Below are 20956 nucleotides of genomic sequence, written 5' to 3'. Positions count from 1 at the left end.
AGTGGTAAGTAAAATGTAACATTTGCTTGCTAGAAGTGCTGTGCAGTATGTTTTAGTTAAGTGAAACAGTCAATCATCCATGATGTATTGCAGTATGCGATAAAGTCGATATCATTAATAGTGCACCATAGAATGGAGGAACTAATTCCAATAAAGCAGAAACATACCCTCCACCAGTGCCAGCACAGTGGCAATATAGACGTTTAAAAACTGATTTATTGTGCAAGTAGAAGATGGACCAAATCACCACTGATTAGCTGGGTGGGGGATTAATCTCTTTTACAGTATTGGTTGAGTGGGGGAGTAAATTTCTTTTACAGCATCTTTTGGAAATTTGGTGATAAAGCTTCAACAAGTTTCTCATTCTACATGTTATTCATTAAAGTGGCTTGTAAGTACCATCTAATACTTGTGCTGTTTTGTACTGGTGTGTATTGGCAATTTGATCAAAGAAAAATCAAATATGTAATTTAGCCTATAATTATAGAGTACAGAAAACAAGCACATCCAGGTAAAGACAAAGGCTGTATATTTTCAGGCTCCAAGGTTTTCACTCCAACGAAAATAATACTCCAGTAGTAGTGTGATAAAGCCGAGAAGGTGAAAGCGCTTACTGTGCTAGTGGTTGAATAAAGGATCAAATATTTATTACTGGAGTATTATTTTCGTTGGAGTGAAAACCTTGGAGCCTGAAAATATACAGCCTTTGTCTTTACCTGCATGTGGTTGTTTTCTGTACTGTTATTTTTGCTACGAGTTGCAGGAAAGTTAATCGCTTTGGTGGTGTTGCTGTGTTATAATTATAGAGTACTGCAAGTGCAGATTTTAAAGTTGTAATTACATCATTGTTTTTTTCCAGTCAAGTTCTCCCTGCATTCTTTTCATTGATGAAATTGATGCAATCACTCCAAAACGAGAAATAGCATCAAAAGATATGGAACGGAGGATTGTTGCCCAACTCCTAACCTGCATGGACGGTTAGTTGATATGAATTTTTTTAATAAGTGTATTCAACTAAAAAGTTGAAAAATGGCACTAACAGTGAACTTTTAATGACAAATGTATTTAGTTATATTGTAAGCATGAAGCTAGAAGGAAAAGGCTTAATTTCGTTTCACAATCCAGAATAATAGTGTGGGCTCCTTTCCGTCTGCCATTCACAATATTTTTTGCATTCTAGTTCTCAGAAGTCTACTTCATGGGAAATCCTCGTACATGTCACCAGATAGGTGGCTGTTCAGAATATCAAACCTAAAAGATTGCTGTTATCCTGTCATGGCAGCCAGAGTTAGAGAAACGTGAGAGAGTGATTGTTGCATTTCTCTCACTTTCTTCAATAAGTGTGTATGTTCTCGAACTTGATATATAAAATTTGTGTGTGTGTGTGTGGGGGCTCTCATTTGTGCTACTCCCTGCAAAAAATGCATTTTTGTGTTTTTTGGCCTTGGGAATGTTTTTTTCTAGTGATGTAACGAGGCTTAGATGTTCTGGGTTTGAGCAATCATGTGCTGATTGATTGATAGGCAATTAGTCATAGTGAGCCATTGTCATTGTCCCATCACTGTTTCACCAAGTTCTCCTTTTGCCCTGATGGAGAGCTGTTGAGAGTAACAAAGATGTTGTTGACACACATTGTTCTTTTAGATAGCAAACATTTATTTTAACTGGGTAAGCATATATACAGCAGATGCTGGTGATAGAAGGGCTGAATAAGCTAGTTTGAAAGAAACAATTGATTATATAGTAGAAGTATACCGACATACATTCCAGCAGAATATGGCTTTCATGGATAACCAACAAGTTTTGAAATCCAGAGCCTTCTATAGTGCTGATGTAGCTTTTGTTAGTCTTAGACTGTTGTATGTCACTGATCCAGTGTTGTCTGTTTCTGTCCATTCACATGTATGGGGTTGTGCATCTGGCCTCTGTGACAACTTCAAAGCTTTATCTGATCTAGAGTTCTGACTCCTCTCCTGCCCATAATTTCCCAGGCTGCACCTCAGATACTTAGATCTCGTTTGCTGCTCAAATGATACGGACATGTGCAGAACTCTGTCCAGCAGTGGTTACATTTTTTGTATTTTTGCCGCATCTCTTCTACCATGCGTTTTTCTCTCACTTTATTTTTGTTTTAGCATTGGTAAAGATTTATACAGTTAGTTGTAGAAATACAATGTTAGAGTAGTTTAGTTAGTGTAGTTGGTTTAAAAATTAAGACCTTAGGCCTCATTTTGAATACATTTTTTAGTATTCAAAAAAAAAGTTATATAGTTTTTAATTTTTGTCTAGTTGTTTGCACTTGCCAGTTATCTATCAGGATATTGGAGTTGACTGGATTTAAAAACTACTCGGAGTGTGGGCATAAACTTCCACAGCAGGACACAAACTTCCACCGCAGGACCCGCACTCCAAATGTGTCTATTGTCTTGGTGCTGCACAACTTGATATAGAATATCAGTCTTGTGCATTGTTTAGTACTAGGTTCCTCCAAACCAGAAAGGAGGAGCTTGTTTTAAAGGGTCTCTTTCTGGCACAGTCAGGGGCTGCCCCTTCACATTCTTCCCCTTCTAAATGAGAAAAATCCAAGTCAAAGGGTCAAGATGAATAAGAAGAAGAAGGAAAGGAGTAAGTCTGCCTGTAAAACTTACAAGAAAAGGTCTCCGGAGCCAACAATCTCAGTCGCCCACAACCCCAAGGTTCCCAGAAAGTTGGATCCAGCACCTACTCTGGCCTGATCCCATTCTCCATGTAGCAGTTTCAAACTGGGACTGATGAGTTCCAGACTACAGTCACTGATCTTGCAGAAAAGGAGATATTTTTAGCCACCTTCAGTAGCATCATCCACTCGTTCATCTAGAAGCCTCACAAAACTCAATGTCAACAGGATGATGAGGAAGTTCTTGAGAATATAGATACAGATTAGGGTTACACTGGCCAACTTACTCCTTCCTTTGCAGAAATCCATACCAACTTGCCCTATGGGTTCGGTATTATTGGATCCAGCTGGAACCGGAGCACCTTTTTCGGGACCCGAGCTCTTTCTCTTCCCCAACTGTCTCCCACTCTCTCTCTCTCAACTCTAATGCCTTTGGATCAAGATGAAACTCTGAGTCAAAGCTGCAGTGCCAAGTCTCAGGGGGTGAATTAACACAGATTATCTGAGCCATCTCTCCATCTAAGGGCTTCGGCCCTGGGCATCTGAGATCTGAGATCAACTTCAGGCCGGGGCTCATCATTTTTGAGGTTTCCCCTCTCTTCTTCAGAATGGAGGGAGCTATCAGTTCCAGTGGCAACATCGGCCTTTGAGGTTTTTAAAGAGTTTTGGCAAATACCAAAGACAAGATAGCTTCAACCAGTAAGGATTCCACCCAAACCGCATCTGCTGTCTGTTTCTTCGCCTCTTCGTCCTGTCTGTAAGGGACAACTGGTACCGAGGGTTTCTGAGGAAGTTTATAAAAAAGCACAACACCAGGAATAAGAATGGACTAGTACAATAAAGAAATCCAAGTAAAAAACAACAAAAGTACCAAAGTCCAACACAGCAGACTAGCAAGGTAAATAAAATGAAAATGTTAATTCAGAACAGTAAGCGCTTTCACGGAGTATCAAACCGCTTCATCAGACTGATTCTTAAAAGTACACACTAGGTTTAAGTAGCTAGCATAAAATCAATTAACAATTTTGGTGTTAATTGATTTTATGCTAGCTACTTAAACCTAGTGTGTACTTTTAAGAATAAGTTTGATGAAACGGTTTGATACACCGTGAAAGCACTTACTGAATTAAAGTTTTCATTTAATTTATCTTGCCAGTCTGCCGTGTTGGACTTTGGTACTTTTGTTGTTTTTTACTTGGATTTCTGAGGAAGTTTGCTTTATTAGCTTTCCATCCAACTCTATCCCTTCGACTGCTCCCCGAAAGTGCTCCCAGAAAATGGACATGCAAGCAAAGTCTTTCACCAAAGATAATGACTTAGAGGAAGGGGGGGTTCCCCTCACTCCCTCTCTGAAGGTGTCACATTTGGTGATATTCTTGAATTAATGAAACAGAGTTGGGGTTCTTTGGCCCAAGACCCTTCACCAAATGAGTCAGTATTCTTGGAGGCCTTTGGTTCTGGACCATCATCATCTTGGGTGGCACCTCCCATTGATCCACTTATTGATCTTATGGCTCAATTGACATGGAAGGACCCCGATGTGGTGGAATCCATCCCTAACAAAGCCGGTCAAATATTATCTGCACAGACAGCACTGGATTAAGGGACCACCAGTAGATGCTATGGTTGCGGCAGCAGCCACCAAGAAAGAGCTATTGGAAAAAAGCTCCTCTGTTCATCCTCCTAACGAAGAGTCTAAAGCAATAGACAGATCTGGGAAGTGGGCTTATGCATCAGTGACTTTTGCCCTTAGATCACTGAACTACCAAACCCATTTAACAAGATTCTAGAGAAGCTTGACTAAAGAGATCAGTAAGCCACTGTCAGGGGGTGTTGCTTGTGGATGTTCAGAAAATGGTGAACTCCCAGCTTTCCACCCTTCAAATTTCCTCTAATGTGGCCATGCACAGGCATTACCATGTGTCCATCACACCTGGGTGCAACCTTGTGACTCTGTGGAAGGCTTAAAGTCATTCTTTATTAGTGCCCCTTGTGATGGTTCCACCTTGTTTGGACCAAAAGTCAAGGATACACTTACCAAGAAACAACAAGATGTCAAGACTCTCCCTGCATTTGGAATACATTTCTCCACCCTACAAAGAATGTTCTCAAGGAACCAGAAATTGGGGAAGAAGATGTGGTTCCACAAATTAGAGTACATTCCTTGACTCCCAAGTTAACAGATTTCCCCATGGCAGAGAGGGCAATTTTAACAGACAATGCTTATGAGGCTGACTGCATAATCAAGGCTTTCACAGTCCATTTTTTGAGAAAGTCTTTAAGCGCTTCTGAATGGTTGCCTGACTGCTGCACTCTGGAGCCAGGTGGGAGGTGTCTTTCTCTGCACCCTCAAACCTGGCACATAACATCAGATTCATGGGTGCTAAGAATAATATCCACGTTATTAATTTCCTTTTTTTCCCTTCCACCCCAGGAAAAGAAGAAAGTCCCCAATGTTCCACTCAGTCAGTGGGACTCCGTAGCCATAGAAATTTCAAAGCTCCTAGAAAAAGGAGTAATCCAACTGGTCCACCATGACCAGTTAGAATCAGAGTCTGTCCCCGGTTATTTTTAGTACCAAAGAAGACTGGGGACCTCAGACCCATTTTGAATCTCAGCCACCTAAACCAATTTATAAGACAGACAAAATTCTGGGTGGTCACAGTTCAGTCCATTCTACCTCTTTTGAGGAAGGACAGTTGGATGTGTTGTCTAGATCTCCAAGATGTCTGTTGTCGCATCAGAATTGTGAAACATTTCAGAGCGCAGCCATTTGGTCTCACCACAGCCCCCAGGATGTTCACCAAGATTATGTCAGTAGTAGTTGTGCACTTGTGCCTGCTGGGGATGAAAACCTTCCCATACCTCAATGATTGGCTCCTTGCTGCCTCCACCGAGCACCTCCTACTCACGCAGCAGGGCCAAGTACTCCAGCTGCTTCTGAAATTAGAAATATCTGTAAACCTGCAAAAATGTCAACTGAACCCAAGACAAGAGTATAGAATTCATAGGATACCACCGAGACACCAAATTTCAAATAATCAGCTTTCCCTGGTCCAGCGTTCTATCTCTTCATCTTACAGCTCTTTAAGTTCTATATCACCCAACACCACCAGTGAGGTTAATCCTATGACTGTTATATCTCACGACTACTACAGTTCTAATGATAACCATAACCAGATATTACGTGAGGATACTGCAATGGACCTTAGCAGTCCAGTGGTCTCAATCCATTCATCCTCTGTATTCAAAAATTTTAATTATGCAGGTCTGCAAAAAACACGGCATTTGGTAGATAACATTGCCATCTGTGACAGAGGGCCATCCTTTCCAGATTGATCCACCAGTTGCAACAGTGACCACAGACACATCCCTTCTTGGGGGTGGGGGATGCATTTTGAAGGGAGAATGGTCCAAGGTACATAGTTGTCAATAGAGGCTAACCTTCATATCGGTGTCTTGGACCTGAGAGTGGTTGTCCTGGCATTGCAGACATTTCAGGATGTCCTCCCTAAGGATGTGATCTCCATATAGATGGACAACATGACTGTGGTATGGTACATCAACAAACAAGGAGGAACCTGATTTTATCCTCTATGTCGAGAAGCCATGATGATCTGGCAATGGGCAATGTCTTTGCAGCACTTTCTGATAGAAATATACATCTCGGGCTCTTCCAGTGTACTCTCAGGCACATTGAGCAGGACAGTGCTGATACCTCACAAGTGGTCCCTCAAGCCTACAATGACAAGTAATTTTCAGTCGCTTGGGCCAACCTTCTGCCACCTCTTTGACTCCTATCTCAACAACAAGTGCAGCAGGTTTTTTGTCCTGATCACCCCACAGGGACAGTCACTTATGGATGGTTTGGTACACATTTGGCCTCTGGGTCTCCTGTATGCCATTCCTCCTTTACTACTAATGAACAAACTCGTGCAGAAAGCAAAACAGTGCAAGGCCAGGGTGATCCTCATTTCCACCTTTTTGCCTTTACCGACATGGTTCCCATACCTTTGGCCTGTATTTGTAGATCCTGCATGGATGTTGGATCATTATCCAGATCTACTTGCTCACCTGTCTGGACTGCCTCCACCAGACCAGAAGTCCATGAATTTAACTGCATGGTTCCTGTGATTTTAACCATAGCCATGTTTTCTCTTGCAGTAATCAACATTCTCTCTGTAAATGGAGTAGGTTTATGATTTGGACATACTCCAAAGGCCTGGATCCTTTTTCAGTGCCGATTTCTTCCATACTTGAATTTTTATCTGATCTCTTTGACAAAGGTTCCACTTTTTCCACCATCAAGGTACAGTTGGCTGGGATTTCCAGTTTTCATATTGGATGTAAAGACATGCTGATAGCTTTTCTAAAAAATGTCAAAACCTCCTATTAGAGACCCACCACCTCCATGGGACATCAACCATTATGCTACAAGCTGTAAATCAGGCTCCTTTGAGCACTCTACCACTTCATATCTAAAATTTCTTACATGGAAAACAATTTTCTTAGTGGCAGTAACATCACCCAGATGAATATCGAAGCTACAAGCCCTCTCCCCAAATCCCCCTTATCTGGTGTTCCACAAAGATAGAATTTTCTTTAGAACTAATGTGTCCTTTATTCCTAAGGAGGCATCTGAAAGTAATTTAAATCAATCAATATGTTTATCGGTCTTCTTTCCAAGGTACTTAAACAAAGGAGAATGCTTACTACACACATAACAATGCAAAACATAACCGCAACACATAATAACTCGCACACCAGTTTCTCAAGAAATAAACCCATAAGTTGTAACACCACAGAACCTAATGTATCAGTCATAGATGACTCCATTGTGAGACACACGGATGTTCCCTTCACCAGGCTGGATAAGGAGCTGGTTACACTTAACTGCTTGTCAGGTGCCAGGATCCATTGAGTCACTCAAGTCACTCAACCGCAAGTATCGGTATGACTCCATCATAGTCCATGTGGAGGTGAATGACATGAGATGCACCTCAATGGACTACATGAAGAGAGACATGACTGAGCTCTTGGATTATGTCACAGGCAGGTATAAGCCTAGCCTTAAGCAGCATTTTACCTTCTCCAAGGATGATGGCACAGTGCAAACAATGATTGACTTTAACAATTGGCTTAACTTTTGCTGTCAGTCCAAGGATGTCTAATATCTGTCAGCCTGGGAAGACATGGTCAACAGGCCACGCTGCTTTACCAGAGATGGTTTGCGCCTGTTTCCTCTAGGCTTTCAGATACTAGCAAAGGCATTAGCCAACCCATGTTGTGCCTTTTATTAGGTAGTGTCAAAATAACCAACATCCCAACATAACAAAATCCTGTCTAGATAAACTCAAGGTACTGCTGCTTAATGCTAGGAGTCTAAATAAGAAACTGTATTCCCTGGAAGCATTCCTTACTTTAGAAGATGCTGATGTCTGTTTAGTCACTGAGACATGGTTCAAAGGCATGGAAAGCACCCCAGGTGTGTAGGGCTATAGTGCCTTCCATGCGTTCAGACTACAAACTGAGTGTGAAAGAATCAAAGGAGGAGGTGTATCCATCTTCATTAAGGATAGATAACACCTCAAGACTAGTCAACAGTATGACTATCTTGAGCTATTACATGGCCAATTAACTGTAGGCAAACCCCCCTACCACATCATAGCTATCTATAGGTCCCCCACAGTGAAACAGGAAAAGCTTACCACATACCTGGACTTATTGGAGTCACTTGCCATACAGCCCAACACTGTACTCATGGGTGATTTTAATTATCCTACTATTGACTGGGAAGCATATACAACTAGAAACATGCTGGCTCAGAGGTTCTTGGAATTTGTCAGTGCAAATGCTCTGGAACAACTAGTCAGCACAACCCACAAGAGGGTTAGATGTCCTGAACATAGCAGTCATTAACAGGAGAGAGCATTGCACTCCCCCCCCCCCATGTGATATCCTGTCTGGTAAGATTGGGCCATAAATTAGTCTCATTCAATGTTATTATAAGACCAGATACCCCTTCAAGCTCAAAAAAATGTTTAAGAAATTTTCTAAGACAAATTATCTACTACTAAATGATGGTATAAGAAGTTTCAAAGCCCCCTGGACATGGACTTCTATGCAGAGATGTACACCAATGCCCTGTATGACCACTTAAGCAGTTGTATAGAATCGGCTCTACCTGACTGGATTAAAACAAGGTCTTGCCAAAAAAAAACAAGCTACTCTGGTGGACCCCTGGTATAAACAGGCTATACAACAAGAGAAAGAAACTAATGAACAAGACCAAGAGGGAACTGGTTCAGCAGAGGAAGAAATCCTTCTCTAGCTTAAGCAAAGAAATTAGAGATCTTGTCAAATTCTCCAAAGCTAATTACAAAGCAAAAATAGCCTCCCTAGCCAAGGATAATCACAAGGCATTCTTTAACTACGTCTGAAATCTAAAAGGGAATATCTAGTTATGCACTGAACTGGTTGTGGATGGCACCACCCATACTCAACCGGAGGTAATAGCCAACCTGCTAGCTGACAGATTTGGAGAAAACTTCACCCCCCCCCCCCATCCCCTCCAGTCATCCCCCTAAGTGTAGCAGTCACCATTCCTCAGCCTATTATCTCAAGAGAGCAGGTCATCTCGGAACTCTCCAAAGCCAAAAACACGGCTTGAGTAGGACAAGACAACATCCCAGATTGCCTTTTAAACAACTTAAAACATGACCTAGGAAACCCACTTGGGTCCCAGTTTAACCACATCCTGAGAACTGGCTATGTTATGGTGGATTGGAAAATACCAATAGTAATCCCTTTGCACAAAGAGGGATCATCAACTGATTCTGGGAATTATAGGCCCATAAGCTTGATTAGCCTCATTTGCAAGGCCATGGGAAGAATCATTATGGACCTTATTAACAAGGGCATTAGTAATCTCCAAACTCTGGACCCAGCACAGTTCAAATTTGTAAAAGGTAGATCATGCCCGTTAAATATGGTTAACTTCTTCGAGAAAGTCACAAAGGCCATGGACGAGGGAAAGAAAGTGCATACCTCCTATCTTGTCCTAGCCAAGGCATTTGACACAATCTCCCACTCAGGTATTATAGAGAAACTCTCCCAATTGGGAATTAACCCCCACATTACCAGATGGGTAGACAAATGGTTCACTGACAGGATACATACTGTCAAAGTGGGTGACTTTACCTCTAGGAAAGACCAGCCACCAGTGGCATCCACAGGGTTCTGTGCTGGGCTCCTTACTCTTTGGAATTTATTTCTCAGAAGTCCAGGCAAACTTGGATGGCCTGTGGCTGTCCAAGTTCACTGACACTTGCAAATTGGAGCAATGATTGCATTCCCCAGTGATTGTAATATACTGTAGACAGGGCTAATGCAGACAAATGATTGGTGCCAAAGCCACGGATTAAAGCTAAATGCAAAAAATGCATTATTATTCCCTTTGGTAAATCTGACATCCTTGCTAATTACATTATAGACAGCACCCCCCCCCCCCCCCAGTGTAGACCCAGTGATATGTGATCTTGGTACTCAGGCTGATAGCAATCTGAACTTTGATCACCATGTATCCCCACAGTAGTAATGAAATCCTTCTATATGGCACATCTTATAACTAAAGGCATTGCATCTAGCTCTAAGGATGTTATAATTCTGTTATACCCTGGCCTCATCAGACCAGGAACTGAGTATAGTGCTCCCTTTTGCATATACTGTATCACACCAGACACCTGCAACAATTGGAGAGACCACAGAGATTTCTCACCCAGAAATTACGGGGTAGACAGAACAACTCTTACACAGAAAGACTGAAAGCCCTGTCACTGTATTCTATCTCATATAGATTGCTAAGAGGTAACCTGTGCCTTGCTTATAGGGCAGTCTCTGACGCCTCCCTGTTGGAAATGCTACACATTTGTAAATCAAAACTGCAGGAGGGTCTCTCACTCCAGGGATTTAACCTAGCCTCTGACATGAGCAGGTCATGCTGGAGAGATAGATACATCTCCCGCAGACTGCCACTTCTCTGGAAAAAGCTTCAAATTTATGTGAAACAAAGCCTCTCCCTGACTGTCTTCAAACATAACCTACATCAGTGGATGGGTCACCACAGATTCACCCTTGGGGTGGTGCCCATGCCCTTCTGTATAGAGGAAGGCAGTATCATCTACCATAGACCCTTAGCTCTGCAAACTTCACTCCCCTAACTACCGACAATTGGGGCAACTTGGGATAAATATGGCTAGGCTTGTAAGGGCTGTAGGGTTGTTAGCCTAGTAGCCACCTATGAACACATGATAGATGTTCACAGACAACTCAGATTCTATATCCTCAGTACAAAAGTTTTCAGAAAGGGTGATCAGTTGTTCATTTCCTTTTCCAAGCCAACATTGGTGAAGGCAGTTTCAAAAGTTACATTGCCCAGATAGCTCTCGGATTGCATTTCCTTTGTGTATGTTCTTCTTCTTTCGGCTTTTCCCAATTAGGGGTCGCCACAGCGGAACTCTGGTCTGCTAATTATTGGCAGTAGATTTTTATGGTGCCGAGGTGCCAGCCTGACACCCAGCCTTCAACGAAGGCACGCCCATTCACGCATGTCTTTCGAACACCACTCTACCGCGGGGAGGACATGCAGACTCCAGACAGAAGGCACTCCAGCTGAGAATCGAACGGGAGAACCTTTTGGTGTGATGCGACAATGCTATGTATAAGAAGAATTTACCTATACCATGTAAACCAAAGCACATACAGCCAGAGCAGTCTCTACCTCTACAGCCTTTAACAGGATTATTCATTGACGACATTTGTGCTGCTGCCACCTAGGCAACAGTACATACTTTTGTGTCTCACTTTATACTGGACACTCAATCCAGATCACACTGCACCTTTGGTTCCAGCATACTCCAGAATGTCCTTCCTTGATACCACACAGTTTGACAGTTTGGGATTCTGTCCCATAGGTTTGAATGGACAAAAATAAAGAACACTGGATATGAAAGTTATGTACTTACAGTAATGTTAGATCCATGTTGCCTGCTTTTTTGTCCGCTTCAAACTCCCTCCCACCTACCCCCATCCAAATTAACACCTATGGCTTTGAGATGATTGAGTGGATATGATTCCCTCTCTGTGCACAGTTGTATGGGACTGTACCCACTATTCCACAAGTTTTTGGGATTGTCTAAGACATTCTCTCTTGGGAGGGGACCCCTTACGTGATATTTTCTCATGTATTAAAGAATGAGAGGGCAAACTCAATGTGAGCATCTGAGTTGGAGTCTAGGGAAATTATTGGTAGAGGAAGAATCAGAGCTCTGTATTCGATAAAGCTTCAGAGTCGGCACCAAGGTTAGATCCCATTGGATCCAACAGCTCCATATGTTTGAAGTGGACAAAATTCAGACAACATTGTCCTAGCATTATGATAAGTACATAACTTTCATTTTGTACCAAGAGAGATCCTATGAACATCCACAGAAGTTCGTCTTGATCAGTAAGTAGTACAGAAAGCATGGACTTATAGTTACTTAATAATGTCTTTCACTTTAACTCTAATGACATGCACTTGCTGTTTGTTTTATTGGAACAAGGTATTTCAGGTGATATAACTAGATAGTCATCATTCTGATTGTGTGATTTAAGTTTAACTACAGACTCAAGAGGATGGCAAAGTGATCAACATTACTATGTGACAATAAAGGATGTTCTTCATGTTTCACTGTTGCAGTCATTACATTTGGGTTATCTGCCTGCAGGTAGCCCTCAGCCAGCCTGAATATCAAAGTCTTAGATTCCTGCATCGGATGCTGTCTCTTCTTCCATGACGTTAGGTTGTCAGGGGTATAAAACATGCAGTCGACGCCATTACATCAGTCTTTCTTGCCGCGTGGTGCCTGAAGCAGAAGTAGTTCGCAAGTGTCGGTTGGCCGACTCCTGAAGTTTTCGTTTTTGAGTTTCAGAACCAAAGTCTTCAAAAAAGCTAAGTACCTCGTTGGGGATCCTTTTTCTTGCTTTTAACTGATGTCAGTAAAAGTTAACAACTGTCTTACCTGTGGAAAGCAAATACCTCATAAAGATTTTAATTCGTACTGCATTCCTTGCTTAGGCCCAGACCACGACATCCCTCGCTGTCTGTTTTGTGCCTTATTCCACCCCCGAACCATCCGTTGTCAGTATATTTTCGCAGAAAATTATTTTGGTACTCCAGTTAACTATCCAGACATGGCTTCGGTAAGCCATCCGACTACCGATATTCCGAAAAAACGTAAGGATAAAGAAAGAGACAGACCACATAGGTCCCAAACTGCCGATGATGCTTCCGTTAAGCTAGTCGCCAGTTCACCAGTACTCAGTGAGGCGCTTTCGTAGCCCCTACTACGCGCTACTTCAGATTCGCAGGCCTCTACTGAGACCCATTTGGAGTCCGGTATGCTGCAAGATGCTTCTTCGACTATGGAACCTGCGGATGTCCCTACCTTGGATGGGTCTGGAGACGCTGTGCAGGCACCAGCTTCTGAGGGTGTATTCAGGCCTACAGATCTGCATTTTAAACCGACGCCATCTTCTTCATCAAGGCCTAAAACTCGACACACGTCTAGAAAACTGACGTCCAAACTGCATTGTTAGGCCCATATGCCTAAAAAACAAATGCTTAGAATACCTGAAGACCTTATTACTTTAATTAGGGGAAGCCAGCCTACACCCTTTAAGAGACCGAAAACTGATTTTCCTTCTGATCAGGATTCTGAAATTTCTGTTTCTTCTGATTACCAGGATTTGCCCTTATCTACCTATGATGATTATGATGCACAGGATTCCATTCCCTCTGCTTCCCCTCCAGAAGATTTTTCTTTTGGTGAAACCTTTCCGCTGGGGAAGCCAGGATTACTCTGACTCCAAAAAGAGGCTCAGGGAATTCTTACTCCTCCCCCCTCAACACAGGCCTTTAGCTATCCTTCCTGTTCTGGACATTGTAGATGATGCCTTCTTGGAATCTAGCCTGGCCCCAGACACTTTACCTCCAGCTCCCAGAAAACCTGACAGGTATTACAGAGTACGTGACTCTCACAAGTTCCTCTTCAAGAATCCTACTGTGGATCCAGAGACCATTTCCCAAGGACCAAAGGGCATTAAGGCTACTGCTGCCAAAAACCCTACCCCCTCTGATAGAGATTCCAGGGCCTTGGACAGATAGGGTAAGAAGGTATACACTTCTGCTACTTTTGCCATTAGGGACTTAAATTGCCAGTTTCATATGTTAAAGTATCAGCAGCATATTATGGGACTACTTAAACAGAAAATTATGTTGATTCCTGACTGTGCTGAACATAAAGAATTACAGGATTTAATGCATTCTGCTGAACAAGTTGGTAAACATACTTTGCAATGTGGTTTTGACTCTAGAAGCATCTTGCAGGGCTGCTGTCACTGGGTCAGTACTTAGAAGACATGCTTAGCTTAAGGAGCAAAACTTGCCAGATCATGTTAAAGCTATATTACTGGATGTTCCCTTAAACCAAGACCGCCTTTTTGGCAACAAGGCAGAAGAAGTCCTTAAAAAGATGGAGGAAAAAGCTAAATCTATGCAAACCGTTAAAGATTTCCTGCAAGTACAGCCTCCCATATTTAGTAGGCATTGGCCTTCTAAGAATTGGTCCTTCCCAGTCTCTTCCAGGCCTTCTCAGTCCAAACCCAGGAACAGCAGACCACCTAGGTTACATTCTCAGGCTGTACACAGGCCTGAGCAGTGGGGAGTTCCCACTTCCAAAGCTGGAAGTAGTAAGACACCCCCCTATGGAAAAATGTCACAGTGATTTAACCTTAACCCTTCCAAGCCCTGCTCAATTGCCTGCTCCCTTAGGAGGAAAGCTCGCCCTGCATGCAGAAAACTGGGAACTCATTACCCAGGACAAATGGGTTTTAAATATAGTTTTCCAAGGATACAGATTCCACTTTCACACCTTACCAACCCCAAATGTTTGGCCAGATCTACCCCCAAATTAGTGGGCAGAGGCTCAACAGCAGGTTCTCTCTCGTCTAAGTATCAGAGCTATTCAACCTGTCCCAGCAGAAGGAAGGGGACAAGGTTTTTACTCAAGACTTTTCCTGGTACCCAGAAAAGACAGCTCCTGGTGTCCTGTCCTGGACCTCTCTATTCTAAACACCTTTTTGGTAATCCCAAAATTCAAAATGTTAACACTTCAACAGCTGCTTCCTATGCTAGGCAAAAATGCCTGGTTGGCAACCTTAGACTTAAAGGAAGCTTGCCTGCACATTCTAATAAGGGAATCTTGCAGGAAATACCTACACTTCAGTGCAGGCTCCGTGCACTATCAGTTCTCTGCACTTTCCTTTGGCTTATCTACTGCGCCCAGGGTATTCACAAAGTGTCTAGCTCCTGCCATTGCATTTTGCAGGCAGAGAAATATTCAAATATACCTATACCTGGACGATTGTCTAATTCAGGCAGAAAGCCAGGACATGCTATTAAAACATCTAGCATTTGTAAAGAAACTTCTAACCTCGCTGGGGTACACCATAAACGAAAATAAATCTCATCTGGTACCCTGCCAACAGATTGTATTCCTGGGAGCAAGCTTGAACACAACTTCCCAGATGGCTTGCATCACGCCAGAGAAACAAGTTTATTTGACTGCCTGCTTCAAACTACTGGCCACAAAGACCCAGTTATCTGCAAGGAAAATTTTGCAAGCCCTGGGGTTCATGGGCTCTTGCATTCTTCTAATTCCATATGCAAGACTGCATATGAGGAAACTACAATGGTATCTAAAAAGCCTATGGTGTCAACATTCTCAAGACCTGGAATCAATGATTCCTATCATTCCTTGTATAAAGACAGAGTTCCTTTGGTGGCCAGAGGCCTGCTACCTCAACAAGGGGCTCTCTTTCAATCTGCCCCCTGCCGCCCAAACCCTGACTACAGATGCATCAGACTATGCATGGGGGGCTCACTTGCAGGGCAGTGCATTCAGGGCAAATGGAACCCGAGTCAGATGCACCTGCATATCGACCAAAAAGAAATGCTAGCTGTACAGAATTCCCTAACAGCCTTCAAGGACCACATCCTTCCAGGACAATTATTGGTAAAGACAGACAACACCGTTATGTGGTACATAAACAAGCAGGGGGGAACCCACTCGTACCCTCTCTGCAGGCTAGCCATGGCTCTGTGGAACACAGCCTTGAGCTACTAAGTGCACCTACAAGCTCAATTCCTGCCAGGCAAGCTAAGTTCACTGGCAGACAACCTAAGCAGAAATCTCATGGACCCACACGAATGGAAACTGGAACCAAAAATATTCATCCTCTTGAGGAACAAATGGGAGACTCCAGAGATAGACCTGTTTGCCTCCCCCCAGAACTACCAATTGGACAAATTCTGCACAAGGACTCCCCACAGTCAAAGCTTGGAAAGTGGATGCCCTGTCCTTCACCTGGGAAAGCCTCTCGATTTATGCCTTTCCCCCTCTGCCTCCCCTCTCGGAGGTTCTGCTAAAGATCAAACAGGACAAACCAAGGATAATTCTTATTGCACCAGACTGGCCTCGCCAGCACTGGTACCCCCTCTTGTGCAGCATGATACTGCTGGATCCATGGCACCTACCTCAGACACTTTCCCTGCTCTCCCAGCAGGCGGGCCAGATTCTGCACCCTCAGCTTCAAACCCTGAACTTTGCAGCCTGGCTAATTCCTTGAGCTCTCCAATAGCATCCCTCAGTAATCAGATGCTAGAGGTCATTCTAGAAGCAAGGAGACCTAGTACTAGAAAATCCTACGCTGAAAAGTGGAAAAGATACTGTTCCTGGAGCCAGACCCAGGATATGGACACTACGGTGCCCAGTTTACCTCATATTCTTCAGTACTTAACAGAAATGCTCCACAAGGGCCTGTCCTTCTCGTCAATTAAAATTCATGCCTCTGCAATTTCAGCACATTATAATACTGGACCACCCCTCTTCTCTCACCCATTGTCAAAGCCAGAGGGGCTAAAAATTTAAGACCCCTCCCAGGCGAGCCCCTACTTCAGCCTGGGACCTTAACTTTGTATGGGAAAAGATCACTCTCCCTCCATTTGAACCAGCTGCAACTGCAGAGTTGAAATTCCTTTCTTGGAAAACAGCCTTCCTTCTAGCCATCCCTTCAACAAGAAGAGTGTCTGAATTACAGGCCCTCATGGCATTGGAGCCCTTCATTATCTTCCATGCAGACAGGGTTTCCCTCAGGGCCAATCCTTCCTTTTATGTCCAAGGTGGTGTCTAGTGTGGCCCTAAATCAGTCCATTCATTTGCCTACCTTTTTTCCTAATCCACAAAACAAAGGAGAGTTAATTCTGTACTCTCTGGACGTGCACAGATAACTTAGATTTTATTTGGGACAGGACGAAGCCTTTCAGAAAATCTGAACAACTGCTTGTTGGCTTTGCTGCAGGGGCAGAGGGGAAGGCCATTTCAAAGCAAACCATTTCTAAATGGATACCACATTGCATTAATTTCTGCTGTAAGCACCGTGGAAAACCTACCCCACAGGGGATAAGATCATATTCCACCAGGGCTGCATCTACCTCTACAGCCTTTCTCAGAGGGGTTCCTATCAGGGACATCCTAGAAGCTGCTACCTGGAGCTCGGTTCATACCTTCACCAAGGATTACCACGTGCCTATTTTTTCTAAATCCAGAGTTGGTTTTGTCACTGCAGTATTGCAGGGCTTAATAGCTGGTCCTAATGCTCTCTAATTTCCTCCTCCCTTCCTTAGCTTTGGGAATCTACCTAAATGTAATGACTGCAACAGTGAAACACGAAGAACATATTACAGTTGTGTACACTTACCATAAATGTAGATGTTCGAATGTATTCACTGTTGCAGTCCTGGTTACCCTCCCTCCAGCCCCTTGACTTCTCTTGGTTCTACCTTTGCTTCTTGTTTTAAGCTTTCTGGTGTATTTGCTTTTTGATGGAGGTGTAAAATATCATGTAATTGCTTCCCATTGTGGGGGCACCAGACATCTGGGGCAAGAAAAACTGATGTAATGGCGTCGGCTGCATGTTTTATACCCCTGACGTCATGGATGAAGAGACAGCATCCGAGGCAGGAATCCAAGACTTTGATATTAAGGCCGGCTGAGAGCTACCTGCAGGCAGACAACCCAACTGTAATGACTGCAACAGTGAATACACTCGAACATCTACATTTATGGTAAGTGTACACAACTGTACTTTCTCCAGTTTGAATTTCAGCTGGAGTGCCTTTGCGGAGTCTGCATGTTTTCCTTGTGTTTGGGAGGGTTTTCTCTGGGTACTCCCCAAAGTTGTGTGTTAGGTGGATTTGTGGCTCTAAATTGTCCATAGGGGGGTGTGTGTGTGTGTGTGTGTGTGTGTGTGTGTGTGTGTGTGTGTGTGTGTGTGTGTGAGATATGGAAAAAAGGCCTAACAAACTATTCCATTCACTAATGTGGATGGTGATGGCTTTTTATGGGGCCACTAAAGAAGATGGAGGCAACATGACTGCAGTGGATGGATGAATGACTCAAGTGCTGTGTAACTACTAGTCTGAAATAGCTCTTTATTCTTAGAAATTCATAATTCTGTCTTGACTGAATTTTAAAGTAAAAGATGGATTTTCTGCTTTATGCATTTTATTGCAGCATCTTATCAGTTGTGTATTTATAGTGTTAATTTGCTGAGCCTAAGCTGAAATAGGTCAACTTGGATTAGTGTTCTGCTCATTAACAAATTGAGATAAAATGTATTTAAATTTTAAAGTTAAGATTTTCTGAGGTAGGCATATGTTTACATTTTATATAATAGGTTTATACTAGGCTATCTGCCCTGGGGCAATTACAAGCCTAGCCCGATTTTGTTTGGCTTACGCCACCCCTTGATTTGAGTATACTGTGCCCTTTTTAAGGTTTAGTTTACTGTGCCTCTGTCTAATAGTGACATGGAAGTAATCCCCGGACAAACCTACAATCCCCCATCCACTCATCAAGATTCTTCTTGAAGAGATTCAGTGAGGTGCTCTGCCTAACATGAATTGGAATTCTATTCCAGAGCGAAGGGAGCCTATGGGTTATGAATCTGTCCCTCCAGCAAGTTATTTCTGTGCCGAGGTTCAAGTCCCTCGAGCTAAGGGATTTAGATTTACTGAGGTGGAGCATGTCCATTAATTCTGGATTGGACATAGCTTTATATGTCAGGCATAGATCGCCTCGAAGTAGGCAGTATGCAACTGAGTAGAGCTGGAGTTTTTTTACCCAAGCAGCATATGGCATCTGCTTGAGTCCCTTGATCCTCTTGGTGAGGTACTTTTGGGGTCTTTCTAATTGCTGCAGGTGTCGGGTAAGGTACATCTCGAAAGGGGCATTATATTCTATGAATAGGCCTGATGAGGGATGAATAAAAGGGCATGATTACCTCTCTTGATCTAGATGTGAATCCTTTCATGATGAGGTGGGCTATGTAGAAGGTCTTTCTAACCACTGTGGTTGTCAAAGGAGAGATTACTATCAACTTGGGTCCCCAGATCCCTAATTACTTTCTCTGTACTTAATAGGTTACCGCCTATGTGGTAATTTGTGGGCACATTGTTTTTGCCAAAGGGTATGACTATACACTTTTTGGCATTTAGCTTTAGACCATGGCTCTGGCACCAGTTATCCGTCTCTGTGAGACCTTTTTGAAGGATGTTTGTGTCAGCTGGAGAGTCGATTATGGCGCCCAGTTTGCAGTCATCTGCGAACTTGGTGAGCCATAGTCCTCCCACGTTGGCCTGTACCTCGGAAAAGTATATACCGAACAAGAGCGGTCCCAGGACAGAATCTTGTGGGACGCCACTTGTGACCAGTTTCGAGTCTGACATGGCTCCAGCAACTCTCACTCTGTGGGTTCTGTCTTTGAGCCAGTTTGCGACCCATCTTGTGACATAGGGGTTTATATTTAAGCTGGATAGCTTAGCTATGATGCCCGAGTGGGGTATTGTGTCAAATGCCTTTGCTAGGTCCAGATAGGCTGTGTGGACTACCTTCCCTTCATCTATGGTTTTGGTGACTGTTTCAAAGAAGTCGACCAGGTTCAAAAGGCAGGATCTGCCCTTGACGAAGCCGAATTGGGTAGGATCTAGTGTCTGTAGGTCCCCAATGTCTTTGTTTATGAGCTCCATGATGATCCTCTCCATAGCCTTGCAGACTAGGCTAGTCAGGCTTATGGGGCGATAGTTTCCAGGGTCCGTAGAGGCTCCACCTTTGTGGAGTGGGACCACTGTTGCTGTACGCCATTCTGTGGGCACATCCTGTAGTGAGGCTGAGATTGTACAGCTGTTTTATTTGAGGAGTTAGTTCTTCTTGGAGTTCATGTAGGGCGCAACCCGGGACGCCATCTGGTCCCATGGAAGCAGTGTTTTTTGCTTTGGAGAGGGCAGCCTTCACCTGAGCATCAGAGATGTTTGGGAGGCAGCCGTCTGCCGGGATAGATACTTGCTCTTTTGGGGGGGAGGGGGGAGAGAAGTTTGCACTGAACCTGTCTGCCAGGATATTGGCGATGTCTGTGGGTTCAGTGTATTTTTTGTCGTTTAGAATCAACTCAGAACAAGTCTGGAAGTTGCATCCCAGGTTCCTAACATAACTGAAAAAAGCCTTATGATTGTCTTTAGTGTCCTGTGCAATTTTTCTCTTGAAGCTGGCCTTGGAGGATTTTATGAGGAATCGTAATGTTTTGCTAGTACTGATCAGAGCTGCCTTCCCTATTAGGGATTTAGCTCTATTATGTAGTAGCTTACTCCTTCTGTTGTACAGTTTATTTATGGCTGGGGTCCACCAGACTGGATGCCTGCCTTTGGATGATTGGGTCTTGGTTTTGTTTGGGATAGCATGATCCATGCATTCCTGGAGATGTCCGTAGAATGCGTTTATATAGTATTCTGCAGTTTGGGCCGTAGTTTCCACTGGCCCTGGGGCCTTGAAGGATTCCACTTCGGTTTTGAGAAGTTCGCTTTTGAGAAGTTTTTCACTGTGGTTTTCTGGGTTGGGGGTGGGGTCGGGATGTGGATATCCAGTGAAATGAATTTATGGTCTGATCTTACCAATGAGGGATATGCTTCTGGTATGGAGCATAGAGTACCCATGTTGGTAATGATCAGGTCTAGTATGTTATCCCCTCTTGTGGGAGTGGTGACTAGTTGTTCCATAGCATTTGAGTTTATAATTTCCAGGAACCTTTGGGCTAAGGTGCTGGGGCTTGAGTAGTGCTCCCAGTCTATGTTTGGGTAGTTGAAGT

The 20956-nt window shown here is 43.4% G+C and overlaps 1 protein-coding gene across 2 annotated transcripts in view; it reads left to right on the top strand.

Annotated features, from left to right (window-relative positions):
* NVL (nuclear VCP like) overlaps window positions 1–20956 on the top strand; it is a 1985423-nt gene that overhangs the window by 844899 nt on the left and 1119568 nt on the right. For both annotated transcript variants that reach the window (XM_044058761.1, XM_044058752.1), the window contains one exon: window positions 860–977. In XM_044058761.1, coding sequence (XP_043914696.1) covers window positions 860–977 — 118 coding nt within the window. The remainder of the gene's footprint in view (window positions 1–859; window positions 978–20956) is intronic.

The sequence above is a fragment of the Protopterus annectens genome, chromosome 1.part2 (assembly GCF_019279795.1).
Source record: "Protopterus annectens isolate FY-2018-M chromosome 1.part2, PAN1.0, whole genome shotgun sequence".
NCBI classification, from domain to species: Eukaryota; Metazoa; Chordata; order Ceratodontiformes; family Protopteridae; genus Protopterus; species Protopterus annectens.
Note: the sequence above shows the minus strand (reverse complement) of the source record. Positions and strands in the feature narration are given on the sequence as shown.